At 43.7% G+C, this 18,466-nt stretch overlaps 1 protein-coding gene across 11 annotated transcripts in view; it reads right to left on the reverse strand.

Annotated features, from left to right (window-relative positions):
• Positions 1–2,788: 2,788 nt before the first annotated feature.
• The window catches only part of TRMT9B (tRNA methyltransferase 9B (putative)), a 58,113-nt gene continuing 42,435 nt past the window's right edge, over positions 2,789–18,466 (reverse strand). For 6 of the 11 annotated variants that reach the window (XM_070068506.1, XM_070068504.1, XM_070068503.1 and 3 more), the window contains 2 exons: positions 10,914–11,087; positions 2,789–4,925 (listed from right to left, as the gene is read on the reverse strand). In XM_070068506.1, coding sequence (XP_069924607.1) covers positions 3,847–4,925; positions 10,914–11,087 — 1,253 coding nt within the window. In that variant the 3' untranslated portion in view covers positions 2,789–3,846. Of the gene's footprint in view, positions 4,926–10,913; positions 13,317–18,466 lie in introns of all 11 variants that reach the window. The other 5 variants (XM_008274061.4, XM_070068509.1, XM_070068507.1 and 2 more) reach the window with 5 other exon arrangements.

Consider the following 18,466-nt stretch of genomic DNA (forward strand, 5'->3'; position numbering starts at 1 on the left):
TTAAAAATTAATTGAGTTGGGGTAAAGTTTACCTTTCCCAGAACTAGGTATTTGCCAAATGGGAATCCAATTTACCAACCAGCTCTCCCAAGTGATCCATTAGATTGGTCAGACAGACTATTATAACCCTGATCCTGCCCTGTACAAGTGATTATTTGTGCATAACCCTTTGGGGAAGACCTGCGCAGAGAGGGGACAGAGTGTGTGGTATGACCAAGATGACTGACAGTCTTATTTAAGCATTACATGTTCTAGGATGCCTGGTGAATTCAAGGTAGGAAAATTCGGTCAGCTGTTTTTGTTTGATGAACTCTTGTGGGTTTCTCATTACGCACGCGTGCTGAATGTTTTTATGCAATTATAATCCAAGCTTTGGTTCTTTGGTTGGTGTAAATTCTTTTTAAATACTCCACTCCAGTTTTGAAGATAAGAAAGGCTGCAAATTCAGAGTTCATGATGGCAAAACAATAATCGTAATTTTGAATTATGATAGGGCTGAGAGTTGAGCATCAGGGTCTACTGATGCTTCTCTAATTCCCTTCCACACCCACGGTTTTCCCATCTGTTAGATGGGCGTGTACCAACACTTACCTCATGTGGCCCTGGACAGAAGGAGGTCTGTTGCATTACAGTTTTCTTTTAAGAAGGGCTTCAATAACGGCATTTTAAATACAAACATACATGTAGGAGATGTGATAATTACTTGTCACTATGTAATTTCTAATGAATGCATTCTTCAAAATAGTGTATTGCAGTACAGAAAAAAGTGGGTGCCACTGCAGGGGATGAGGGTGAAGAAAGTCGACATGCGAAAGGCCCAAATGTCATCTAAAGGAGTTTGAGTTTTTATTCTATGGGACACATTATTTTCTGAAGTATATTTCACAGGGGATGCTAATATATCTAGGGCAAGATCAGTTAAATTAAGTTCAGGTTTAATAGAAGGTAGTCCTTAAATATGCTAATATGGATTGTGAGTCTCCAAAAGAGGGTCTTGGATATTGCTTTTTTTTTTTTTTTTTGATAGTTGGTGCACAATAAATATGAAGACTGCTGCAGCCTGGCACTAACAGGTCAGCTGATTTAATATTCTGTATACACTCAAGGCCCCAGATACTCAGTGCCTTATTTCATATGCATTTGGCACACTGCAGGGTTCCACGAATCAATGCAATGAATGAAATACCCAAAGAATCCTCAATTGCTTTTTTTGACAGGCAGAGTGGACAGTGAGAGAGAGAGAAAGGTCTTCCTTTCCGTTGGTTCACCCCCCAGTGGCTGCTGCAGCCTACCCGCTGTGGCCGGCGCACTGTGCTGATCCGAAGCCAGGAGCCAGGTGCTTCTCCTGGTCTCCCATGTGGGTGCAGGGTCCAAGCACTTGGGCCATCCTCCACTGCACTCCCGGGCCATAGCAGAGAGCTGGACTGGAAGAGGGGCAACCGGGACAGAATCTGGCGCCCCGACTGGGACTAGAACCCGGTGTGCCGGCGCCGCAGGCGGAGGATTAGCCTATTGAGCCGCAGTGCCAGCCAGAATCCTCAATTTATTCCCTTATAATATGGGAAAACAGTCTTAATGTTTTTAAGGGATTGAAGGAGAAAAGTCATCACAGAGTATTTTTGTGATCAAGAATGGTTTTCTTAAATCAAATCAAATCAAATCACAATAAACCTACAATTGAGATAAATAAATTTAAAAGATGACAGAAAGTGCAAGGGATCAGTATCTAATTATTGTCAAATATATAACATTTGTACACCCTCCTTGAGCTCACTTGGAGAGAGGATGATCAGCCGCCTTGAAAGAACATATGCCACAGGGCCAGCCTCGCATATGGATGCCGGTTCGAGTCCTGGCTGCTCCACTTCTGATCCAGCTCTCTGCTATGGTATGGCCTGGGAAAGCAGTAGAAGATGGCCCAAGTCCTTGGGCCCCTGCACCAGTGTAGGAGACCTGGAGGAAGTTCCTGGCTCCTGGCTTCGGATTGGTGCAGTTCTGGCCGTTGCAGCCAACTGTGGAGTAAACCAGCAGATGGAAGACCCTCCCCCTGCCTCTCCTTCTCTGTGTAACTCTTTCTTTCTTTCTCTTTCTCTTTCTCTTTCTCTTTCTCTTTCTTTCTCTTCCCTCCCTCCCTCCCTTCCTCCCTCCCTTCTTTTGAGATTTATTTATTTATTTGAAAGGCAGAGTTACACAGAGAGGCAGAGGCAGAGAGAGAGAGAGAGAGAGAGAGAGAGAGAGAGAGATCTTCCATCCGCTGGTTCACTCCCCAATTGGCCGCCATGGCCAGAGCTGTGCCAATCTGGAGCCAGGATCCAAGAGCTTCTTCTGGGTCTCCCACATGGGTGCAGGAGCCAAAGGACTTGGGCCATCTTCTACTGCTTTCCCAGGCCATAGCAGAGAGCTAGATCAGAAGTGGAGCAGCTGGGACTAGAACCAGTGCCCATAAGAGAAGCTGGCACTGCAGACAGGGGTTTTAACCCACTGCACCACATCGTCGGCCCCATAACTCTGACTTTCAAATAAATAAATAAATCTTTAAAAAAAAGAAAGATTAACCTTTAAAAAATAAAAAAATAAATGGAAGACACACTAAATTAACTTTTAATTGATGCCCGTGTGCATGTCTGTCCCCACTGTTCCTGATACAACATGTGACAGAACGATGCAGACCATACGCCTCATCTTCACCAGGTGGCCTTAGCCACCACACTCCAATGCCGCGATCTTAATTGAAGCTGAAAGAGAATGACATCAATAATTTTCAGACACACTTTTAAAAGAACCTACGTTTCTTCAAAAGCAACATTATTATTTTAATAACAATCACTGAAGGAAAAAATAACTCCAAAACAGATGAGACCCATTACTAATAGGGAGGAAAACTAATACAAGAGTTGAATTTTCAGCCCGGATGTCAGTGGCCCATAAAGCACAAAAGGCTTTTGTCAAACGTTGATTTTCTCCTCCACTGGAGACCACATCCAGGAGTCAACTTCTTTTGGCCTCTCCTCGGTCTCTATTTCTGTTCTAAATATATTGATGTCTCAGGATCCACAACATGGATTTAAACAGACCCTGGGTTAAATCTACAGTGGCGCAGTGGCTGTACAATACCAACTCATTCATTTCTCTAAAATGTGGCTGAAATAGGGTTTGATTTCATATAAATCCAATTAGTAAAATATGGTTGCTTGCAATAAAATAGGTACCAGGATATTATTTTTAAAACTCCAACAACAAGTCATATGGAAGCAGTCATTCTGAAGCAAGTTTTCTTGCAATTCAGAAAGAGAACTTTAGGTCTCTTGACTCCAGCATCACCCGCTTTCCTGAAGACTTCAAAAAGCAGCAAGGTCTTGGAAACAAAATAGTTCATCCCAAGGTCAACATACATCTGCCCAGCGGAACAAGCACACCTGTTACCTTGCACAGGGATCTAAATTACAACCCAAGAACCAGAAACCCTCTCTTTCCTCTATAGGAATACCATCTGAAAGGTCTATTTAACAGTAGACTCTTTTGCAAATCAATATCTAATACTGAAAAACAACATAAACGTCATCATAAGCATTTCATTTTGGGGGGAAAAATCCAAACTGTGCTGAAGTGCATGTTCTATTGCTTCTTTAGCTTTTTGATGTTCACACTGTGCTTAAGCACAAATGCTCCGTGTCCAGTGTTTTAGGTGCAGAGCTCTCTGCTGTCCCGAGAGATTTAATTCATAGTCTCTACAGACTGAAGTATGAGTGGGCTAGAAACTAATAAAACCGGATGCCAACTCAGATAACCACAGCAAACTGTTGCAAAGAGCATGGCTCATCTGCTGGAGGCGCTGAAAGGATCCGGTCAGTCCCAGCTCTCCCTCTTCTCCGCGATGATGCACCAGTTGCCATGGTCGTTCCCAGCGCTCAGAATGCGAAGCTCGGACACGTTCTCCGCCAGCAGGCTGCTGAGCTCGCCTTCGCGGAACACGTGGTAGTAGCGCATGAAGGCTCCGGCGTCGGAAAGGTCAGGCTGCTGTGCTTGGACAGAAGCCGCGTCGTCCGGGTTGGAATCTGCGGATTCCAGCGCAGGAACCCGCCTCAGTATCCTCCCGGCAGAAGGAAGGTTACCTTCTTCTAGATCCCCTGCGCGCACACAGTTCTCACCGGCATGAGCGCTATCCAGGAAATCCCCGCCTCCGTTTCTCCTAACTGCTCCGTTCCAACGCTTGGTAAAGGTGCCCCCATGCCACACTGGCGGGAGTCCCTGGGGGCAGTTCCCAGTCCCTGCTCCCGGCCACTCCAGATGCTTTGGGGAAGACGTTTCCACAAACACTTCCTCATCTAGGCTTTGCTGTTTTGTGCAAAACGGCTCTCGGTGATTGAAGTCGAAACTAGAGCGCCTGGAAGGCTGCACCGAGATGGTGCCGGTGCCGTCGGCCCGCCCGTCCGTGTTTCTCAAGGGCTTCACTTTTTCAATCTGCTTCCTCAGAGTGGATTCGTCCAGGGACCTGGAGGAGAACCAGGAGCGGAAAGACTTCCCTAGCGAGTTATAGAATCCGTTTTCCTCCTCGCCTTCCTTGGAAATATTTGCACAACAGGTTCTCGCCATGACAGGTTCACAGTCCACGCTGTGGGACCTTCTCGAAGCGCACGGCTCCTTGTAACAAACAGCACAGCTACACTCAGAGCAAGGAGCGGGGTAGGGCCGGCTGGATTCTCCATGGCCACACAGCCGCCTTCTCCCGGGCTGGCTGGATTCCGAGAAGGGCTGGGCACAGAAGGCCCTGTTCCACGGGACCAGCACGTCCTGTGTCTCAAAGTGACGATTCTTCTGTTCCATGGCCCAGACATAAATCATCAGCCGGCCACCAGGGACTAGGACTCTGGCCATCTCTTTGATTGCTCTGATTCGTCTCTGTTTTGTAGAAAAATGGTGTATGACTGAAAAAGAAGAAACTGTATCTCAACACGTACCCAGACACCAGCATGCGTATTTGTAAACTAGTGTTTCCAATACAGCAATGAGGAGACATCCACACAGTAAACTCTTCTTTCCCACAGGGCAGGGGACAGCAGACACAGCACGGGTCTGGCTTTAGGAGATCCGGGACTTTCAGCCACTTAACTAGTTGCCCAATCTTTAGCAAGATATTTAAGTTCTATAGATTTTAGGTTTCTTCCTCTGTAATAAGAAGCCCAGAAGTTTAACAAGTAAAAAGATCGTAATTTAGTGGGCTTACACTTGTTAAATTTCTTACATGATGAAGTATTAAGCCTGTTTACTGTAATGTAAACTTAAAATATATTATCTCAAAAACTAAAAAAAAAAAAAAAGACAGAAGGAGGGTGGGAGGGAGGGAGGAGGAGAATATCATTGTGTTCTTAGAATTGTATACAAATCACATTGAATCTGTTAAAAACTGATTAAAAATTAAAATTTAAGAAGAAGCCTAGAAGAAATAAGCCGTGAGGTCTCTCCTAGTGCCCAAATCCTGCGACTTCTGCTAGTGAGCAGGATGCCAGTGACAGGAACACCAAATCAGGTAAACGCTCCCTGATAGAACTCCATGAAGTACTTCCTTGCTTAAATGACCAACTGATACTTCTAAACAGTGTTAATAAAATTAATAAAGCCCACACTTGTAAAGAAAAATGCTAACACTTATTTTTCTATTTAGACAACACAAAGATAAGCCTACCCAGCACAAGTTCAAAGGATTGCTTATAATTTAACGTACTCATATATACTAAATAGTTGTGTCTTTTTAAAAAAATCCATCGTAGGGCTTCATTTTACTTCTAACCTCTTCAAACTCAGAATGAAATTTAGACTGCTGGTGCAGCAGGTTAATCCTCCATCTCAGTGCCGGCATCTTATATGGGCATCAGTTCGTGTCCCGAGTGCGCCTCTTACGATCCAGCTCTCTGCTATGGCCTGGGAAAGCAGCGGAAGATGGCCCAAGTGCTTGGGCCCCTGCACCCACGTGGGAGACCCGGCAGAAGCTCCTGGTTCCTGGCTGCAGATCAGTCCAGCTCTGGCCATTGTGGCCATTTGGGGAGTGAACCAGTGGATAGAAGACCTCTCTCTCTCTTTCTCTCTCTCCCTCTCTCTGTTACTCTCAAATAAATAAAATATTTTAAAAAAATTCAGACTGCCTTTATGTAGTCATGTGTCATTAGACATATTTTTATACAACAATATAGAGAAAAGAGTTAGTGTGTTAGTTCCTGGGGAGGTTAATCACAGTATCATGTCTAGAGAAAATATCAAATTGTTTTTTTCTACATCCAGGCCTACTACATATCCCAGGGAAGAAATCAGCCCCAAAGAGGGAGACCCCTGCTCTGATGGGAACAGGAGGGCAGAGATGGAGGCTGGAAAAGCTGCCCTAAAGCTGGCCACAGCCCAGCTGTTAGTGCTGGCTGTAGGCAGTGACGCTCAGTAGCTCCTCTGCCGCACAGACAGTAAATACCTAGAGGGAGACTGAAGTTGTTGAAGGAGGACCCGTCAACAGGCACCCTGTGTATTCCCTATCCTGCAGCAGTGTGAGAACGCTGGACTCGTGAGCGTAGGATGGGATGGAAGGACAGGACACCCGTGTACTTCCTCGTGATCTGCAAGTGAACCGACCCGCCTTGCGGTCTTTGACCAGTCACTACCTTACAGGGTGTCAGAACACTCCCTCCCACGCCCCAGAGGAATTCACGTGGAGGCACAGATTTCTAGAACTGGATTCTTCGTCACTGAGCTGAAAGGAAGCTAGCACTCAGGACTAAGACCCCACACAATGCTAATGCTCGCATCTCCCTGTGATTCCTTGGGGCTGTTGATGTCTTCCATGACTTGCCCCTAATTCACTCTAGAACTTTCCTCAATGTAGTCTACCTTAATTATTCATGAACTCTGCAACTCTAAATACAACCATTCACTAGAATTGATGTGTAATTCCCCAACATCAATACTGCCAGGCTTCTGTGGTCATTCAGCCACATCTCCCAGGGTGCACATTCCCAGCTGAGATGGAAAACTTCTGCCTCCTTATTTTCACTCTACTACAGTAAACACGTGTTCTTTTTGTGGTCTATTTGCTGGCCGTGTTTTCTGCATATTGTGACTTCACTATGTAAACTGGCTCTAACATGGTGATGACATGCTGTCTTATCCTACACAGAAAAAAGGCTGTGCTGTGCCTTGGAGAGAAGACACTGAGTTAGATGAGCCTCCACATGTCAGGAACTGCAGTGTCGCTGGCATGGCTTTAGTGTCCTCAACATGAGACACACATAAGACAAGGTTATGTGTTCATCGGTCAACAAAAGTGTTGAGACCAGAGCCTCACAGGAACCCAGTCCTGTTATCCGCATCCCCTGAATTCACTAATTGAGTGTTCATTGAGATTTTTTTTAGAATGCAACTACTGTAATGATTATTTGAGCACACAGATTATGGGCATTGTAAAAGAAAAACAATTAAAATAGGACTATTTTAATAAATTTTAAGACTGCGATTCATACAGCTTCATTTCAGGATTGTATGTGGCTTCAAAAGATTCATTTTTCAAGTTATAAGGTCTTTGCATTTACTCATTCACTAAAGAGTAAGAGGTCATTCATTCCCAATCATTTGGAAACCATTACTCGACCCAACAAGTGCCTAAATCTTTTGTATTATGCTTTACATTCATATTTAATATGTAATAAGTAACAACTTTTAAGCCAAATTTTTTTTGTCAGAAAAAAGTAGTTTATAAGTGAAGATTTTTTTCACTACACTAACATGTTACACATACACACACACACACACCTTACTAAGAAACACTGTAAATAACTCAAATGGGATGTAAGGATATATTTCTCTGAAATATCACTGTCAGGAAACATGTTGAATTTTTAAAAGATAAAACAACATCCTTTTTGTTTAAAAAGCATGATCACAACTCAAAGGCAAAATTCGTATTCAATGTATGTGTCCCATTGTAATATTTTCCTATTGAGAATCCACAAAACAGGCTGAATAACTGTGTTCCAGAATCAGGTGGGAAGTCTACCTTTAAAATTCTGGTGCATCTGGGCATTTTATGATTTATTGCTATTTACCTTTTCTAGAATATATGCCTCCTCTCTCTAACTATAAGCATTCAGGTTTATAGGTTTGCCATAAAGCTAGTTTTTCTTTTTTTTCTTTAAAGGTTTATTTATTTATTTGAAAGGCAGAGTTACAGAGGTAGAGAGAAGGAGAGACAGAGAGAGAGAGATGCTCCATCCGCTGGTTCACTCCCCAAATGGCCACCACACCCAGTACTGAGCCAGGCTGAAGCCAGGAACCAGGAGCTTCTTCTGGGTCTCCCACATGGGTGCAGGGGCCCAAGCATTTGGGCCATCTTTCACTGCTTTTCCCCGGCCATTAGCAGGGAGCTGGATCAGAAGTGGAGAAGCCGGGACTTGAACTGGAGCCCATATGAGATGCCGGCTCTGCAAGCTTTAACCTGCTCAGCCACAGTGCCAGTGCCAGCAGGTTTTTCAACCTTAACATTATTGATGTTTTCGACTAGATCGTTCTTTACTGGGAGGACACCTGCTAGTCGACATTAGCACACACACACACACCTAGTGCTGAGAACCAAAAATCTCTCAGGATGTTGCCAAATGTCCCTGAGGTGGGGAGGTGAGCAGGAAGCAACGTAACCCCAGCTGGAGACCACTGGCCTAAAGCAGAAGTCGACTGATGCTAATTTAATATGTTGCCAAACTGTCCTAGAATTTTCTAACCTGTTAGTAAGACAGAGTGAATTTATAGCTAGATGTGATGCTTATCTTTCAGATTGTTATTAAGTGACACAGAAAAGAAAAGAATGTTTCTTCATGTTAAGAAGTGCCAGCAGGAAATTCTAGATAGGGCAGTAAATATGCATGAACAGAAGAGAGCTTGTCTACTAAAATTTCCCATAGTATCATTCTAAATGTGAACTCTGACAATGACTACATCACGTTAGATCACAGTTATAGTTCACAGATGCATACGCTGTTTTTCCACCTCAGGAAGCACTTCTAACTAGAAGATGGGAACCAGGACTCTTAGTCCATTTTCTGTTCTGGTAACAGAATGCAACAGACTGGGGGAATGATCAGCCATGGAAGTTTATTCAGCTCACGGTTCTGGCAGCTGGGAAGTTCAAGATCAAGGGGCTGCAGGCATCTGGCCAGGGCTTCTTTGCTGCATGGTGGAGGGCATCCCACAGTGAGGAAGTGCACTGAGTTTATCCTTTCCTTGGGAGCCACTCCCAAGACAACTAATCCACTCCCATGATGATGGCCCTAACCTGTGCATCAAAGTGATTCTGCCTCTCAAATAAATAAATGAATGAATCTTTGAAAGAAAAAACAAGAACTATGTTCTGCTGGTACCCTGGTCTCTCAAACTGTGTTAAATAAATATTGTCTGCTGTTTAAGCCACCCAGCCCGTGGTATTTTGTTATGGAAGCCTGAGCTGACTAAGACACTCCTCTTAATGTCTGCAACTAAAATGGAGCCCACAGTTTCAACTGCAAAGAAGTAAGATGGTCATAGAACAGGTTCCCACGGCAACTTTCTCTTGCCAGTCCTAACTAGGTTCAAGGTTATGGCTTCTAGGTCTGCATCCTCTTCCTGTGCAAAGATAGAGTCCCTTCTGACGTGGAATAAATCAATCTATTTCAGGAGACAGAAAATAGCCTTAATCTGTATTTTTATCATGAATAGCAGATGGCCTTGCTTTGCTGAAACACATTATATACAGATTAATTTTTAAAAATGCATTGGAGCACCTGGGAATTATTTGGCAAAAGATTTTTTCCACTGCAAAACAACTTGTGGCCAGTGCCGTGGCTCACTAGGCTAATCCTCCACCTTGCGGCGCCGGCACACCAGGTTCTAGTCCCGGTCGGGGCGCCGGATTCTGTCCCGGTTGCCCCTCTTCCAGGCCAGCTCTCTGCTGTGGCCCGGGAAGGCAGTGGAGGATGGCCCAAGTGCTTGGGTCCTGCACCCCATGGGAGACCAGGATAAGTACCTGGTTCCTGCCTTTGGATCAGCGCGGTGCGCTGGCCGCAGAGCACTGGCTGCGGCGGCCATTGGGGGGTGAACCAACGGCAAAGGAAGACCTTTCTCTCTGTCTCTCTCTCTCACTGTCCACTCTGCCTGTCAAAAAACAAACAAACAAACAAAAAAAAAACTTGTGACTTTTCTACCATACTTAAATATGACATACTTGGTATCAGGAATGCCTATATTAGGTAGATGAGCCTTCCTGTGTATATTTCAGGCCTGTATGTTTTTTCCATTTTTGGCATGTGCTTTTCTGGACACATCTGGGGAATCTGAGGAACAGATTCCCTCGTCTCATGGACAATCTCTGGCAGTAAGAGAGCGTGGAGGCCTTATAATAAAAACAATGCGATCTGGTACCACGTGGGACCCATCTTCTCTAGGAACCTGAGTCCCAGTGAGTGGCAGACTGATGCAAGTGACATTCAGTACTTTAGCCCTAGAATTTTGTTAATAAAGGGTACTATTGTGGACTGCAAAGGTTATCTGACTCCTAAAAGCCTACTTTGCCTTGGAAGAATCTGGCTTTATTTCAATAGAACAAAGTAGTCCTTTCAATGAGTAAGAGTCTTCTAATACTTTCTTACTCAAAAGTAAAAGAAATTGGAATGATTCAGCAGAAAGAATACAATAACAGTATGATGGCATAAATAGATAAAATAATCATATGCACCATCAGTGCATCTGAGATTAGTTACATAACTCAAGTAGTCGAGGTATTTTAAAAAATCGGATAAAAGGAATTACATCTACTTCTCTACAGAGAATGGATGCTGAGCCCCGAGAGTGGCCTCAACATGTAAGCTATTCTCATGGCAAAGGGTGAACGTGTGAGTCGGCTGCCTTACCTCCTATGGAGATGATGGCATCGAAGCCCTGATCCCTAAAGGGGAGATTAAGGTTGTCACATACCATGACTTCACATCCTCTATTCCGGGCAATCTCTACCAATGGCCCACAGTAGTCACAGCCCAGGGCATGTACCTGGCTGTTCACTTTAAGATACTTCCCAGTCCCACAACCTGCAAGAGAGAAACCTGTGTTACATATGATCCGTTCATGTGTCTATTAACAAGTTCATGTGTCTAGTAACAAGGAGTTTTACACTAACTGACCAAAAAAGGACACAGAAGTAAAGGAAGAACCTTCAGAGACTACTCCCATGTTTTCCTATACAACAGGACTAGAAAAGGGCGTGGAAAAAAGGCATTGTATTGGTTGGATGCTTACTGAGATCATTTCCATGGGCTTAGAAAACTAGCACAATCCCAACAGGCAAGCTGGCCCATGGCTGGGAATGTCAACGTGAGGTCCAGCATCTCGGGGACGGACGGTCAGCAGTCTCTTAACTTCATGTGTGTGTTTCATTTTGCATGTATTCTGTCGGTATGAATGTATGTATACTAAGGCGTTTATTCCTCTGTTGTCCCTCCAAAGATCCATCCCCCTGTGGCTGTGTACAATAAGCCACTGTAGACAACTTTTCAATGGTTATGAACAAAGTAATTTGTATAACAAAACATGCTTTTCAAATTTTAAAAATGAGAATTTGAATTAAAAAATAATGCTGGACACCTGTTATCCAAGCTATTGTCAGTGCTAGGTTATAAAGTGCCTATTATTAACTCGGTATGCAATTTTGTCGAAAAATGTCAAGGTTCACGCATTCCAAAGATTTAGCTCTACCAGCTCTTATGATGAAGCAAATAGTCACATAAATGAACAGCCCTCGGAACAAACCTTCTATCTTCTCGTGCCTAGTATTACATCTCATCACAGACAAATAATCTAATTCTCTTCCAGAAACATTGCAAGAAAACACTGGAGCTGCTATTTGTAACTACTGGCATTCTTTTGATTTTTTTTTTTTTTTTTTTGCCTGAAAAAATTCTACCACCCACCATTCAAAGATGATTGTTCTACTGCTTCTGAAATACATCATGATGTTGTTCGATAACTCCTTAATGGACACTTGGCCAAATTATGAGACAATGAAAGCAAAATTAAGGTTCCTTGATGCCAGTGATTCAGTGGAACACACGTGAATAAAAAATAAGATTTCCAGTGTTACTATTCTAATGTAAATGATTGAGGTCTTAGAAAAAGGTGAGATCTCATAGCCACTGTTCCTGATAATGCTTCTGAGAAAAAAATATCTGGGGCTGGCGTTGTGGCGCAGCGGGTTAACGCCCTGGCCTGAAGCGTCAGTGTTCCATATGGGTACCGGTTCGAGACCCAGCTGCTCCAGCTCTCTGGTATGGCTTGGAAAAGCAGTAGAAGATGACCTGAGTCCTTGGGCCCTTGCACCCACGTGGGAGACCCTGAAGACCCTGGCTCCTGGCTTTGGATCGGGGCAGCTCCGGCCGTTGTGGTCAGTTGGGGAGTGAACCATCAGATGGAAGACCTCTCTCTCTCTGCCTCTCCTCTCTCTGTGTAGCTCTGACTTTCAAATAAATAAATAAATCTTAAAAAAAAAAATCCACCACTGAGGGCAATAGTGGGGAAAATATAATTCGCAAAGTATTTTAAAATTGAAATCCTGTGTATTTCAAAGAAGGTGGCTGTGTTTTAAGAAAAATAGCCTTGCAAAGGTGTTTGCCATTTTACTGGCCTAAGGGACACAATTTTAAGAATAATATGGAAAATCACTTCAAAGATATTGATAAGAACAGGTTCACAGACCGTGAGAGCTGCAAGGAACTGTTCAGAAAGCATGTGGATCAAAGAGGAAACAGAAGCCATGTCACATGCACACAGCTTCTGAAATGTTCCCCGTGTCCAGGCACCCCTGGCTTATCCGACATTGGTTTCTAATATCACTCATCTTGCAGGGAGTCATGGATCTCCCAAGTATAATGCCATTACCCATTTCCTAAATGCTTGCACTGAGATGCTGTAGAAGGAAGAGTTTATTTCAAGGAGAAGATCAAGAAGGTTTCCCAGCCTGGCCATTCTATTATCTTAAAAGTAAATAAGAATACTCAGCTGGCACCGCGGCTCAATAGGCTAATCCTCTGCCTGCGGCACCAGTCCCCCAGGGTTCTAGTCCCGGCCGGGGCGCCGGATTCTGTCCCAGTTGCTCCTCTTCCAGTCCAGCTCTCTGCTGTGGCCCGGGAAGGCAGTGGAGGATGGCCCAAGTCCTTGGACCCTGTCTCCTGGCTTCTGATCGGCGCAGCGCACCGGCTATAGCAGCCATTTGAGGGTGAACCAACAGAAGGAAGACCTTTCTTTCTGTCTCTATCACTAACTGCCTGTCAAAAAAAAATAATAAATAAAAGTAAATAAGAATACTAATGATGCTGTGGTGAGCTCCAGCACACAGCAATCATGCTCCCTTCCAAAAATCCCATTACTGCGTGGCATTAATGAGTGATAACAACATGTCTGTGTGCATTCCTCGAAGTGGGGATTCCCCATCATGCAATGACTAAGTAAAAAAATATATAATTGGCTCAATTCAACACAATTTGTTGGCCCATGGAGGGCAAATATTAGCTGAAAACAAATTAATCTGACCACTTTCTCTGAAGTCTGCTGAAACAATTTTTTTTTTTTTAATTGGGAGCTTTTAGCTGAGATCTTATCTGGGGAAAAAAGAATAGATCCTCTTTCTTTCTCATTTCACTTTAATTTTTTCTATTATTATTATTTGAGAGAAAGAGCTTTTCAACCCAATGGTTCGCTCTCCAAATGCCCACCATGGCCAGGTCTAGGCCAGGCTGAAGCCAGGAGTTACGAATTGAATCCAGGTCTCTCTTGCAGGTGGCAGGGACTCAATTACTTGAGTCAGCTGCTGCCACACAGGGTCAGCATTACAGGAATCTAAGATCATGACCTGAAACTGAGTACTGAACCCAGGTACTCCAACATGGGATGCAGGCATTTTAATTACTAGCTTAAACGCCCACCCCTTCTTTCACATTCTGTGCACATTTGTTAAGGGCAGACATGAGGAACCATTTTTTATCCTGCAAGCTATATAGTGCATGCTCTAAATTTTTCTTGCTTCAGTGAAGGAATGGTAACCAGAGAATGAATTAGCTAATCAAAGCTGGCCATTGAGACTGGGAACAAACACACTGTGAATCAAGGGGCAAGTGAATCTTCATTATTGAAAAGGGGGTGGATGTTTGGCTTGGTAGTTAAGATGCCCCCATGCCACTGGAGGGAGCACCTGGGGGCAGTTCCCAGTTCCTGCTCCTGACTCAGCTTCCTACCATCGCAGACCTGAAGGGGAGCAGAGATGACTCAAGCGGTGGGATCCCTGCCACCTACATGGGAGACCCGGATGGAGTTCCCAGCTCTTGGCTTCAGTCTGGCCTAGTCCTGTCAGTTGTAGGCATTTGGAAAGTGAAAGATGATAGCTCTCTCTATCTTTGTCTCTGCTTCTTGAATAAATTAGAAAAAATCTTTTATTAATGATTAAAAAGTAATTTTTTATTATGCACACAAAAATAAATTTTTAATTTTCAATTTTCAGTTGTCTCTGATGTCAGGTAAAAAGTAGATATGGTTCAGGGTCAGCAGTGTGGGAGTGTGTGATGCCGGCATCCCATATCAGAGTGCCAGTTCGAGTGCCAGCTATACCACTTCCAATCCAGCTCCCTGTAATGTGCCCTGGAAAGCAGTGGAATATGGCCCAAGTGTTTGTGACCCTGCCACACGCATGGGAGACCTGTATGGAGTCCCAAGCTCCTGGCTTTGGCCTGGCCCAGGCATGGATGCTATGGCTATTTGGGGAGTGAACCAGCAAATGGAAGATAGCTCTCACTCTCTCTCTCCCTCTTCCTCTCCCTAACTCTGCCTTTCAAACAAATAATATTTTTTTAAAAAAAGGAAATATGGTTCAAAAATAAACCAGACCTAGTTTTTTTCCTGTTTTCTAAACTGATCCAAGTAGAGATTTCAAAGCACAGAAGGCCCCCATGCACAATCTGCCAGCCCAAACCCGAGCAGCTCATTTCAGAGGCAAGTGTTGTCATTCTGTCCCGGTCACAGCATCTCCTGGGAGCATGCTGGCATTTCTGCTGTCTTGCAGTCACTGGAGTTCTTCGCATTTGGGTGAGACTCCTGCTCGCTTTGCCCCTGACAACTGCCTTAAGACCTAGTTGTCATGCAAGAGTTAGTTTCAAAACCTAAACACAAGCTTAACTGGGAATGGGGTGATAGGGTTCATAAGATTTGAAAAGTTGGGGCCCAACGCTGTGGCGCAGCGGGTTAACGCCCTGGCCTGAAGTGCCGGCATCCCATATGGGCACCGGTTCTAGTCCCAGCTGCTCCTCTTCTGATCCAGCTCTCTGCTGTGGCCTGGGAAAGCAGTAGAAGATGGCCCAAGTCCTTGGGCCCCTGCACCCATGTGGGAGACCTGAAAGAAGCTCCTGGCTCCTGGCTTGGGATAGGCATAGCTCCGGCCATTGCGGCCAATTGGGGAGTGAACCATTGGATGGAAGATATCTCTCTCTCTCTCTCTCTCTCTCTCTCTCCCCTCTCTGTATAACTCTGACTTTCAAATAAATAAATAAATCTTTTTAAAAAAGATTTTAAAAGTGTCACCACTAAAATAGTGAACCTGACCCAGTGTTTCCTATTTAGGCAACTGGAAACCAGTTATTTCTGGATTTTTTTTAAAACCTACGCCATATATTATTAGTAATCAATTATAATTCATACAAATTGTTAACCTAATAACAAGTACAAATAATCAATGGAACATCTGATGGCTTTTCTAAGTGGAAAACCTAAAACAAAAACCATTTCCCTTTGGGGATAGTGCTATTATTACACTGTCTTTTCTTCCACTCATCCCCTTGGACTTCTTTCTTTCCTTTCATTTATTTCTTCTTTCTTTCTTTTTTTTTTTTTTCTTTTTCTTTTCTTTTTTTTTTTACAGGCAGAGTGGACAGTGAGAGAGAGACAGAGAGAAAGGTCTTCCTTTTGCCGTTGGTTCACCCTCCAATGGCTGCCGTGGCCGGCGCACTGCACTGATCTGAAGGCAGGAGCCAGGTGCTTCTCCTGGTCTCCCATGGGGTGCAGGGCCCAAGCACTTGGGCCATCCTCCACTGCACTCCCGGGCCACAGCAGAGAGCTGGCCTGGAAGAGGGGCAACCGGGACAGAATCCGGCGCCCCGACCAGGACTAGAACCCGGTGTGCCGGCGCCACTAGGTGGAGGATTAGCCTATTGAGCCGTGGCGCCGGCGTAAAATATTACTATTGAATAGCACAAAATTAAAACATACAAATGGGCAAAAAGATATTTACTGAATACATGACTATTTTGCAAGAGGTATTTAAGAAATATTATTTGTACTGTAATGTGTAGCAGCAAAAACATATATTATGTGTTAATAAGGCCTGTTAGCATGGATTTCTGTGTGGGTTTTAATACCAGGCAGATCTAGAAATAAAAATAAGAAAGAATTTCCACAATATACTGAAAGAAACAAAAGCTAGGTATACGATTATTTGTATAGCATGTACACATTTGTGTAATCAAGAAAGACAACTCCACCCATATGCACGCCCATAGGTGCAAAGATGCTTATATGTATATAAAACATCTCATGAAGACTACGCAGGAAGCTAATAGCATAGGTTGCCTTTGATGAGACTGCTTGGTACCCAGAGACTGAGATGGGAGGGCAGTTTGCATTCTACGTCCTTTTGTGTCTTTCTTACTGGGTCATATATGTAATTACCTGTAAATATGTTTTTTAAATTATTTATTTTGAAAGAACAAAGGACAGAGAGAAAGAGAGAGATGTCCTGTCCCCTAGTTCAGCCCCAAAATGCCTGCAATAGCTGGGGCTGGGTCAGGTCAAAGCTGGGAGGTGGGACCTCAATGAGTCTCTCACGTGGGTGGCAGGGACCCCAGTACTTGTGCCATCAGCGATGCCTCCCAGGGTGTGCATCAGCTGGCAGCTGGAATGAGGGGCGTGAACCTGAGACTCAACCCAGGCACTCTGATATAGGACACGGACGTCCCGAATGGCATTCTGAAGACATGTCAAAGCTGGTCCCATGAAGCATTTTGTATTTCTCTCTTTTGGGGGGGCTATTTGTTCATATGGTCTCACCATTCTTTTGGGTTCTTGGTATTTCTTTTGTCTTTTGAACTCACTCCTCTTGTCTAACAGAAACATTAACGAATATTTCACTGTTCCCTGTGCACCCCCAGTCCCTAACCACTGCCCAGCCCGGGGTGACCACCATTCTGCTCTAATTCCATGAGTTCTGTTTTGCTGTACATCGTGCATGTAAGTGAGATCATGCACTCTTGTCCGTCCATGTTATTACAAGTGACACAATGTTGGACTTTTTCATACCGACTCTGAAGAATTCTCTATAGGTCGAGCAAATGAGCTATTTTAAAAAATCACATGTATTGGAGATATTTTACTTTGTTTCTGGTCTTTTGACTTCATCTATACATTTGTCTAGATTTTTGTCCTGCAGAACTTTTTAAAATTTTTATGGAGTCAGAGATCTCACTACAGTTCTTTCTCATTATGTGGGATTTTCAAAAAGTCCATAGGAAAAGGGTATTACGAAAAAACTGTGTATGGCTTTCAAAAAAACTTTTGCACCCAAACTTATGTTTTCATTCCAGTTTCTGTGACCTTTGTGAGCTGCCCTCATGGTGACAGAGTCCGTACTTGCAATTCATCTACTTGCCCCCAGAGTCAGTGCTCACATTGCACGGTCCTTCTCAGACCTGGAGATGCACAAGGCGGCAAAATACTTGAGCTGTCGGGTCTTGCGCCCTGCCATCTCGTTTTAGCTCTCATACATCAGTCAAGTATCCTTTTCACAATCTATTTAGTGCAATGCAATGTTTTTTGCAATTTTTCTGGTAGTCTTGGTGACTTTATTGTTTAAAATGGTCCCTCTGCTTAGGGCTTAAATTCTGTTCCTGAACATAAGAAGGCTGTGATGACCTTCATGGACAAAATACGTGTGTTAAATAAGCTTTGTTCAGGGATGAATTATGCAGAGTATGTTGGTTGTGTGTTCAATGTTAATGTACCAATAATAGATAGTCAAATAAGGTATCTCTAAACATGAACTCATAGGAAACAAAGTTGTATATTAATCAGGTAATAAAAAAATGTGACCAGAGACTCATAGAACTTAATCCTATATCTCCCCTAAGGTCAATGATTCATTATTGACTAGTTCAGTGTTGCTAACTTTATAGAATATAAGTACCTTGAATAATGACAATCATTTTATTTCTTAGAAATAATTTTTAAAAGGTGTTTCTTTATTTTCTCTACTCGAAAAGCAGAAAGAGAAAGAAAATCTTCTACCCACTGGCTCATTCCCCAAATACCTACAGCAGCTAATTCTGGGTCAGACCAGAACTAGGAGCTGGGAACTCCATCCAGGTCTCCCAAGAAGTGG

Source organism: Oryctolagus cuniculus, chromosome 2 (genome assembly GCF_964237555.1).
Source record: "Oryctolagus cuniculus chromosome 2, mOryCun1.1, whole genome shotgun sequence".
Taxonomy (NCBI): Eukaryota; Metazoa; Chordata; class Mammalia; order Lagomorpha; family Leporidae; genus Oryctolagus; species Oryctolagus cuniculus.